Genomic DNA, 11166 nt, shown 5'->3' on the forward strand with positions numbered 1-11166 from the left:
GAATACCTATAGTTTTTTTTTTCTTTTCAAAATTTCCCTTTGATAAGTTTTCATAACAGCTTGTTCTTTATTTACAACTTATTTTTTGTTTGAGGACATTAAATGTCTTTTACTCGTAAGTTCTTTCCATATTCTGAATCTGTGTTTGTTATGTATACATTCTTTTATCTGTTGAGTGCATTTTTCACACTGTTAGTCTTCCTCATATGCTTGGTGATACTTTACTGATCACTCCTCTCCTACTGGAGGTTTCACTCACACCAGTACTGGTTTTGGTAGCCTTATCGAAGGGAGGAAAGAGGAGTCTCACGGTGGTTCCAGTCCCAGGTTCTACAAACCCAAGCCTTAATTAAGAAGCTTAGCTCAACTTTGTCAGACACAGAAATTTGAGACCAACACCTAATGATGTGTTTGATTTGGTCCCACTCTCCCTACTACAGAGTAGGTGGTCCTACTCTGCATTTGCTCCATGAGGCAAAATCGCAGAGAGTGTCACCCTCTGCCTCTGGTTTATCTTGGTATCTGTTACAGCTGTAGACTTGGGAGCTAATGGAGACATTTTTTACTTTTCAATCTTCAGAGTAAACAAACTGATTTTGAGGAAAATCGAGTTGTAGCTGAAGTAATTGATACATAGGGTTTACCTACAGGAAAAAAATCATAGTCTTTATTAATATATATGACACTGCTGCACATGGTAGTCCTGGATGACACACATACTTGCTGGATGGCCAGAAAAACTTGCTGCAAAAGTATCTTATATTATGCATTGAGCTGGTGCCACATAAAACCAGGTGGTAACCTGGATGTAACTTGAGTTAAAACTCAGGACTATTTTATCAATGATTCAAAGCTTCAGAGTACTTGATGTTTACATGTCGAAGTATGGAGCACTGAAGCATAACTACTAGGCTCCTAAGTGACAGGCACAGCCAGGCACAAGCTGTTGCTGTTATTAAGGACTATAAGCCACCTCCATTTGACATGGTCTAGGACCTATCCCAGCCTGACCTGTCACTCCCTGAACCTCCACATAAGTCTACTCAGCTGACAGGTTCTCTATCCTCTTGATCACTGAGTTGACTCAGCCATCTTCCACTCTCGGTTTTCTGCTCCTGTTGTGGAGGACTAACAGGGAACCTTCAGTGGACTACTTCTCATAAGGCCATTTTTTTGAGTATTTGGGGGATATCAACATCATTGGGACTTAGTTGCAGAACTATTAATGTGAGAGGTTTCTGACCAGAATAGCAGAGACAAATGGGTTCAGATTTTAAAGTCATTTGGCTCCAGATAATATGGGCTGTCTATGAGGAAGAGCTTTGATGAGAAACTCAACTTCTAGAACAATTTGGGGTTTATCAAAAATTAAAATTGTGTTCTCTATTGTCATTTTCAGATTTGTTTTGCCTAAATTTATCTCTGGGGAAGTGAATTTTTTCATCTTGAATGTTTTCCTATTCAAGAAGGTTTAATAAGTAATCAAAAAACTTTCCAGGGGCTCCTGGGTGGCTCAGTTGGTTAAGCATCCATCTCTTGATTTTGGCTCAGGTCATGATCTCATGGTTTCTGAGTTTGAGCCCGGTGTCAGGCTCTGAACTGACAGCATGGAGCCTACTTGGGACTCTCTCTCTCCCTGTCTCTCTGTCCCTCCCCTGCACTCTCTCTGTCTCTCTCAAAATAAATAAATAAACTTAAAAAAATAATAATACTATTTTTAAAAAAAATTTACACAAAGAAAGTCCCAGGACTAGAATTCTATTGAATGTTTAAAAAATTAACACCAGTCCTTCACAAACCTGATTTTAAAAAGAGGAGCAGGGACCACTTCCCAATTCATTCTGTGAGGCCCATATTATTCTGATGTTAAATGCAGGCAAAGATAACACAAGAAAAGAAAACTCTATGCCATTATCCCTTACGAATATAGATGCAAAAATTCTCGCCCAAATATTAGCAACCTGACTCCAGCAACATATGAAAGGCATTAAACACCACAGCCAAGTGGAATTTATCCCAGAAATCAAAAGCTGGTTTAACATATGAAAATCAATCAATAAAATATACCATATTGGGGCGCCTGGGTGGCGCAGTCGGTTAAGCGTCCGACTTCAGCCAGGTCACGATCTCACGGTCCGTGAGTTCCAGCCCCGCGTCGGGCTCTGGGCTGATGGCTCAGAGCCTGGAGCCTGTTTCCAATTCTGTGTCTCCCTCTCTCTCTGCCCCTCCCCCGTTCATGCTCTGTCTCTCTCTGTCCCAAAAATAAATAAACGTTGAAAAAAAAATTTATAAAAAAAATATATACCATATTAACAAAAAGGGAAAAGCCATACAATCACCTCAATTTACACAGAAAAAGCACTTTACAAAGTCTAACACCTTTTCATGATAAAAACACTTAACAAATTAGTAAGAATAGGAAATGTCCTCAATCTGATAATGGGCAATTATAAAAACCCACAGCCAACTTCATATTTAATGGTGAAAGATGAGAAATGAACAAGAATGCCCCTTCTCCATGCTTCTATTTAATATTGTACTGGAAATCTAGCCAGGGCAATTAGATGAGAAAAAGAAAATCATTCGGATTGAAAAGAAGTAAAAGCATATTTGTGGATGACATGATCTTGCCTAAAGAAAATCCTCAGGAATCCACAAAAGTTACTAAAATTAATAAATGAGTTCAGAAAGGTTGGAGGATACAAGATCAACGTACAAAAATCAATTGTATTTCTATACACTAGCATTGGACAATCCAAAAAGGAAATGAAGAAAGCAATTCCATTTATGATAGCATCAAAACGAATAAAATGCTTAGGAACAAATTTAACAAAATAAGTGCAAGACTTGTACACAACAAAGCATCACTGAAAGAAATTAAAGCTGACTTAAATAAATGGAAAGTGTTCATGGACTGGAAGACTCGACATTGTTGAAATGATGATACCTCCCAAATTGCCAAATTGGTCTACAGGTTCAATGCAATCCCTATCAATATCCCAGCCAGATTTGGTTTTTTTTTTTTTTGTTTTGTTTTTGTTTTTTTTTTTTTTTTTTTTTGGAAATTGGCAAATTGACCTTAAAATTCATATGGAAATATAGGGGACCCAGAATAGCCAAAAAGTCTTTGAAAAAGAACAACAGATTTGGAAGACTCATACTTCCTGAGTTTAAAGATGTATTGTGAGGCAGACATTAGATGTTTGAAATTTTTGATACATTAAACATATAATCTCTTTATTTAGTATGTCCTACAAGGAATTATTAGAAATTGTCTTAGATTACATCATAAACTTCTCAAGCCAAATTCTCATTATTCAAATATCTCCTTTCTAAATTTGCATTTCAATACATGTGATAAAAATATCTTAAAGATTTAGTTTGGAATTTTAGCTGATATTAATAATAATTTTAGTTTGCTTTCACCAGTGAGCTGTATTGTTTGCTTTATAGTTATTTCACTCAAATGGCAAGCCTGAGGTATCTAATTTATCTATCTAGTAGAAACAAATCTCAAAAATTTATAAGACTTTCTTACAAAATCCACAAACCATCAATATTAACCAATTATTAATGTTAGTTTAATATTTTGAAATAATATTAAAGTGCAATTTAAGGAACTAAAAATACTAATTAAAATCTAATACCTATTTCACCAATTAATTTCTCTTTCTCTCAACAATTAATGTTCAAACTCCTTCTACTTTGCCCCTTAAAAACAGCCCTCAAGTCATCATGAAGTTTGAAAAAATTCTTACTTTTTTTTAAAACAAGTGAGAGTATTCAAAACTTCAGAGTATGGATTTTGCATTTTGAATTTTCCATCTACTTGTATTCAAATACCTTTAAAATGATTTTTACCTTTTCTTCAATGAAATTTAAAGTTCTTGCCTATATTTTACCAGGGAGATATTAAAACTATTCTCTCTTTGTATACTCAAAATGGAAAAAATACTTTAAATGTCATATTTCAGGTCCTGCAAAAGTTGTGTAAATTGTTGTATGAATCCTTCAGAATGGATAATGCAACTTTCCTGACTGGCATAGAATGGTTTTTTGGGTGATCATTATTTATATCATTAACTCCTCCTCCATGCAGGGAAAATATAATAGGCTGTTTTTAAATTTAGCAGTTTATTTGGGGGGAATAATCTATGATGTAATATGTTAGACTGTCCTTTTAGGCCATCTTTCTTGATTTTAACTTCACATACTAATAACTTTCAAAAGAGCATACATAGATATCTTTTTCTCCAATAATTAAGGCTATAGGGAATTCATTAAATATGTCATTCTTAATTTTTATTTTTTACCTAATTAATGGTCACAACAAAGCACTATTAGTTTCCCCTCCAATTCCTAAGTTTTGTAAGCACCTCTTTTTGCTGGTTTCTAACTCTAAAGGAAGACAGACCATCTTGAAGATGGTCATCTTAGGTTAACTACAAACTTGAACATAAATATATCTCACCTATGATGTCTATGTACCCAAGACTTAAATTTGGATCTACATTATCGAAAAAGTTGCCCACTTCTCCAATTCCACTTATGTAGATAAGGGAATAGATTCTGGAGCCACACACAAACAATAGTTTGAATCCCAGCTCTGCCATTTCATATGATGTGTGATTATTGGTAGGTTATTTAAACCTAAATTTCTTCATCTATAAAATGCAGATGATAAGAGTGTCCACCTCATAAGGTTGTTGGGAGATAAAATGAATTAATATATGTAATTGCTTAGAGTATTACATAGAATGGCATATAGAGACACATTTGTGTTAATATTATCTAGATTTCATTTGCTTTGGATTGACAAAAGGAACTGAAAAGAGCTGGTTTGCAACACTGTTTGAATGTCAACAAATAGGAATAAGCAAATGAAATATAGTTTGAGATTTGTTCTGAACACTTTAATTTGAATCTAACTAGAACTTCATTATTATATTGTATACAATTTGCTCTTTGTTTTGCCCAGGATATTTGTTTTCCATTTATATCTAAAATAATATTCTTGCTTTTTATTCTTTTTAGTATTTATTTCACTTAATGTTCATATATATATTGTATCTCCTCTGATTTGCCTTAAATGTAAAAGAATTCTAAAGTGTATTAATGTTATTATTGCCAATGCTGTGTCTCTTATAGGAATTCATTAATAGAACTAGACTCAAAGTAAATTTAATTGAATAGTACTTAGCATGTACTATACTCTCATCTCTGAGAATTCTATATTTATTTTCAGACATGTTCATGGCTGCATATATGATCTGGCAATAATCTTACATATATAGAAACATGATTATTAGAGTGGATTAATTTAATTATTCAACTGATATTTTTTAATGATCACCATAATCCAGGCTTCTTTCAAAAATATTTTTTAGGTTTATTTATTTTTGAGAGAGAGAGAGAGAGAGAGAGCATGAACAAGGGAGAAGCGGAGACAGAGAGAGAGAATCCCAAGCAGGCTCTGCACTCACAGTGCAGAGCCCAATGCGGGGCTTGAGCTCCCAAATCGAATCACCACCTGAGCCAAAATCAAGTGTCAGACACTTAACCAAGGTGCCCCCAAAAATATTTTTATAATACTTTCTGTCACTAACAGAATCTAAGATTATCATGCTTTTAAAATAACTCATTCTACATGAATTATAATTTATTAAGTTAATTAAGTAATTAAATAAAATGACAGGGTATTTAAGGAGGGGAAATCCCATATGTGCCAAGATAAATGGCACTCCACTTAATATACTAATTGTAACCAACAAACTGGTTAACTGTATCTCAGTTAACTTACTGTGTATCAGGGCAATTACAATAGCTGCACACTGTGCTGGAACCCATTTTATAAATATGTTTCTTCTCTTTATGATATATGAATAGACAAGGCCTGAGGCACCCTTTGTTCACATATTAAAATGTTTTAAATCAAGATTTCCTATCCACCCCCCACCCCGCAGTGAGTTGGTTGAAGAATATAGTATCTGGGATACAAAGGATGAATGTGCTAAGAAGCAAACATAAAATATAGATATCTATCTAACAAAGTAAGCTTAAACGTAAACCCTTTATCTTAACAAAATATTATGATTTTTATTCACTTGATTTTGTCTTTATATTATCCTGCTAATAGTCAAGTAGAGTAATCAAATCCTATACCCTTCAGTTTCTTTATCGGTAAAACCCCTTTCATTTACTCTCCAAGTCTATTACTTGGAGAGAATAGAATCAAATTCTAATACTTTTTTATTCCTTCTGAATTTAATGTGGGTTCACACTGTAAAAGGATTCATAACAAATCAAGATGCCTCTTCATTCAACTATATTACTATTTGTACCAGTGTAGCGACATAGAAACTTTCCTTTGAAAAATAGTCTCCCTGAGACCTTGTGATACAGAACACCTTAACAAGCTTTTGCATCATCATTAATTCCTCACATACTTGGAAATAAACAAATGTAACTATTATGAATTATAATTTTATGAGAATTTATCTCCCCTGGTTAGATTATGCAAAGGGAAAATGGAATTCTTTGAAGTTACACTGATTAGAATGTGGGGAGATCAGGGTATCCTCCTGCTTTGTGCTCACAATTACTCTAGCTCATGCAATATAATGAAGTAACCTTATATATTATGCAATTGGATGGAATAACAACGTTTGTAAAAGTTATATACACCTTAAAAAATAGTTTACATTTGGACCCTTAAAAAAATATGCTTTGACTTGAAAATATTAATTTCCCAATGAAGACGCAGGGTGGCGCTGCAGGCTAAGACTGTGAATACAGAGCTGTAAAAAGCTCCGTATTCCTTTGTTGCAAAAAAGGAATCAAATACACGGAAGAAGCTTTGCCAGCCATACTGGGTTACCAGCGAGTTTGGGCTGCGATAAACGAATTTAAGATTAAAGGCAACTTTATGAGGATTCTATCAAACAAGAAACCAGAATTTAGTATCTCCAGTTTTTTTGTGGTTGCTAGGAAGGTTTGGATGTAAGCGCCCGGACTCCAACATGAAGACGCCAGAGAGAATTCAACCAAACAGGCAAGTGGTGGCCTTTATTTTGATGGTGTTCTTGTCCCAGGCTTGCCCTGAGCCTATTCGTTATTCTGTAATAGAAGAAACAGAGAGTGGCTCCTTTATAGCCCATCTGGCCAAAGATCTGGGCCTGGGAATTGGGGAACTGACCGCTAGGTCAGCCCGGGTAGTGTCTGACGATGACAAGCAGCGCTTGCAACTGGATCGTCAGACTGGAGATTTGCTTTTGAGGGAGAAAATAGACCGGGAAGAACTATGTGGCTCTGTTGAACCGTGTGTACTGCATTTCCAAGTGTTGCTGGAAACGCCGGTGCAATTTTTTGAAGGAGAATTATCAATCCAGGACATAAATGACCACTCCCCAGTATTCCCGACTGGGGAAATGCTCTTGAAAATACCGGAGAACAGCCAGCCAGGGACTCTGTTTCCGTTGAAATTAGCTCAGGATTTGGATGTGGGTAGCAATGGCCTTCAAAAGTACACTATCAGCCCCAATTCTTATTTTCATGTTCTAACTCGAAATCATAGTGAGGCCAAGAAATACCCAGATTTGGTGCAGGACAAAGCGCTGGATCGAGAGGAGCAGCCTGCGTTCAGCTTAACCCTCATAGCACTGGATGGTGGATCTCCACCTAAGTCTGGCACCATCACAGTGCGAATACTGATCACAGACGTCAATGACAATGCTCCAGAGTTTGTGCACACCCCATATGAAGTACAGGTCTTGGAAAACAGCTCCCTAGATTCCCCAGTACTTAGTGTCTCAGCTAAAGATATAGATTCTGGAAACTTCGGGAGTGTTTCCTACGGCTTTTTCCAAGCATCAGATGAAATTAAACAAACTTTCTCAATTAATGAAGTCACAGGAGAAATCCGACTGACAAAGACATTGGATTTTGAACATATTAAATCTTACCACGTAGAAATTGAGGCCATAGATGGCGGAGGCCTTTCTGGAAAAGGCACTGTAGTCATACATGTGGTGGATGTGAACGACAATGCCCCTGAGCTTACCATATCTTCACTCACCAACTCCATCCCAGAAAATGCTCCTGAGACTGTAGTGTCTATCTTCAGAATTCGAGATAGAGACTCTGGAGACAATGGAAAGATGATTTGCTCTATTCCAGATAATCTGCCGTTCCTTCTGAAACCGACTTTCAAGAATTTCTACACGCTGGTAACGGAGAGTCCCCTCGACAGAGAGAGCAGAGCCGAATACAACATCACTATCACCGTCACTGACTTGGGGACCCCCAGGCTGAAAACGCAGCACAACATCACCGTGACGGTCTCCGACGTCAACGACAACGCCCCCGCCTTCAGCCAAACCACCTACACCCTGCGCGTCCGCGAGAACAACAGCCCCGCCCTGCACATCGGCAGCGTGAGCGCCACGGACAGGGACTCGGGCGCCAACGCCCAGGTCACCTACTCGCTGCTGCCGCCCGCGGACCCGCAGCTGCCCCTGGCCTCCCTGGTGTCCGTCAACGCGGACAACGGGCAGCTGTTCGCGCTCAGGTCCCTGGATTACGAGGCGCTGCAGGCGTTCGAGTTCGGCGTGCGCGCGGCCGACCGCGGCTCGCCCGCGCTCAGCAGCCAGGCGCGGGTGCGCGTGCTGGTGCTGGACGACAACGACAACGCGCCCTTCGTGCTGTACCCGCCGCAGAACGGCTCTGCGCCCTGCACCGAGCTGGTGCCCAGGGCGGCCGAGGCGGGCTACCTGGTGACCAAGGTGGTGGCGGTGGACGGCGACTCGGGCCAGAACGCCTGGCTGTCGTACCAGCTGCTCAAGGCCACGGAGCCCGGGCTGTTCGGCGTGTGGGCGCACAACGGCGAGGTGCGCACGGCCCGGCTGCTGAGCGAGCGCGACGCCGTCAAGCACAGGCTGGTGGTGCTGGTCAGGGACAATGGCGAGCCGCCGCGCTCGGCCAGCGTCACGCTGCACGTGCTGCTGGTGGACGGCTTCTCGCAGCCCTACCTGCCGCTCCCGGAGGTGGCGGCGGCCGAGGCGCGGGCAGACCCGCTCACCGTCTACTTGGTCGTCGCCTTGGCGTCCGTGTCGTCGCTCTTCCTGTTCTCGGTGCTGGTGTTCGTGGCGGTGCGGCTGTGCAGGCGGAGCCGGGCGGCGTCTGCGGGTCGCTGCTCGGGGCCTGAGGGCCACTTTCCGGGCCACCTGGTGGACGTCAGCGGCGCGGGGACGCTGTCCCAGAGCTACCAGTACGAGGTGTGTCTGACGGGAGACCCTAGGACTGGTGAGTTCAAATTCCTGAAGCCGATATTTCCCAACCTCTTGGTTGAAGACACTGAGAGAGAAATAAAAGAAAACCCCAACTGCAGGAATAGCTTTGTATTCAGTTAAGGATTGTATTTGGTCAAGTCAGCCTCTCCTTAATTTTGGTCAACCTAACTCCCATTGCAACACCTTTCTTTTAAAAAAATTTGTTGTCTAAATATGTACACCTCTATTCCAACCTATGCGTGTCCCTGATTGTGCCAAATTTTTCTCCTTTTATTAATATTCATTGGACTTGGCATTTTTAGTTAACTGATTAAGTATGTATATTCTCCATATTTGACCTTCTCTTAGTGATTAATCTTTCCATAACTATAAATTACTCAAGTGGCATAAGAAGAAATTTTATTTAAATCGACTTCTTAATGTCTTAAAGCTTTTATGTAATTATGCATTTCTCTATATTTGTGGTGTTTGTCTTTACCGTTAACTTTATCTGTAGAGTGTTTGAAATACCTAGGCTTTGTTCATTGCTCTCCAGGCTCCTCCCTGAATAACCATAAGCATATAACTTATTTGTTTCTCTCAGATTGTACATAAACATGCACTTCCATTAAAATATTAATACACTAAAGTTGTGACTTTCTGTTGTGCACACCATGTATGCTAGAATTTAAAAAATGTATTTGATCGATACTTACATGGTACACTGTATGTATTCCATAAATACTAATAATAAATTTTAAAAATTATTCTCATAAATAATTGAAGAGAAAATCTTCTATAATTTGGTATCAGGTTCACTAAACAAAACTAAGTCACTACTTGGTAAAATCCTTTATAACCATTTCAGAACCTTAAATACACCTTAGATCCTTTCAAAGGATGCAAAACAGGAAAGGCATCATTACTTCCTTGTCCTTCCTTTTCCTCTGTAAATAAAAGTTCAAGTATAATGTATATTTCTTTTGGTTTTCCTGCAGCTTCTCCTCACCTTTCAAAAGAAAGAATTTCTTCTGAGTTTCTCTTATCCTATTCAGGTTTGATTATTGGCTGGTACAAGATTTTCACTTTAAATTACTTTGCAGACATGAACATCCGTTATCAACCAAATAATTATTTACCTTTGATGTCCAAGTTATCTTCTCTTCAATGTAGCTTTGAGGTATTTTATTTCAATTTATCAGTTTTATGTTAAACTTTCATTGTAAGAAATAAGCATTATTTTGCCATTTTGGACAATAAGAACAGAAATAGAAATTAAATATGAATGAACTTATTTTAAGTGTCATTGTTTTATGTTGTGTTCAGTAAGCCTAGTAAGCTGATCATGTGGTTTCCAACTAAATTTATATGGATATAAGTATAAGACCTCTTAGTTGAACTTTTGGTACAATGTGAGCAATTAAAGAGTCTGTTTCATAGTCTAAATATTTTTAAATCTCATGGGTCATTCTACTGGAATTTAATTACTTGTACTTATTAACCTTGAATTACTTTTTTCTCTAAGGGTAAAGTGACATAAAAAGGGGAATTACTGGTTAAGTTATTCTTGAAACATAACTTTTAGCCTTCTTCCAGTCTAAAAATTGAAATGAGAAAGCAATAAAAATGAGAACAAAATTAAGCACAAGTATATATGGACATAAATTTGGTAGTCAACTTTAACAACTACTGATTAGCTATTATATGAATAGCTTTATGTATGGTGACAAGAAATCTGACTGAAGCTTTCACCAGTGTATTTCACCATTATGAAAATCCAAGTTGACTTTCTCTCTCTCTCTCTCTCTCTCTCTCTCTCTTTTTGTTTATGTCACGAAATTCCCAATTGTATAATTGCCCAAATGAGACTGGCTAAATAAACACCCAGAACCCACCTTTA

General features: G+C 38.4%; 1 protein-coding gene across 1 annotated transcript; it reads left to right on the top strand.

Annotated features, from left to right (window-relative positions):
- The first annotated feature begins 5556 nt into the window (after positions 1-5556).
- Positions 5557-11166, top strand: PCDHB4 (protocadherin beta 4). The gene has a single exon (XM_045491257.1). The coding sequence runs from the start codon at positions 7020-7022 to the stop codon at positions 9405-9407; it is 2388 nt and encodes a 795-aa protein (XP_045347213.1). The 5' UTR covers positions 5557-7019; the 3' UTR covers positions 9408-11166.

The sequence above is a fragment of the Leopardus geoffroyi genome, chromosome A1, assembly GCF_018350155.1.
Source record: "Leopardus geoffroyi isolate Oge1 chromosome A1, O.geoffroyi_Oge1_pat1.0, whole genome shotgun sequence".
Classification (NCBI taxonomy): Eukaryota; Metazoa; Chordata; class Mammalia; order Carnivora; family Felidae; genus Leopardus; species Leopardus geoffroyi.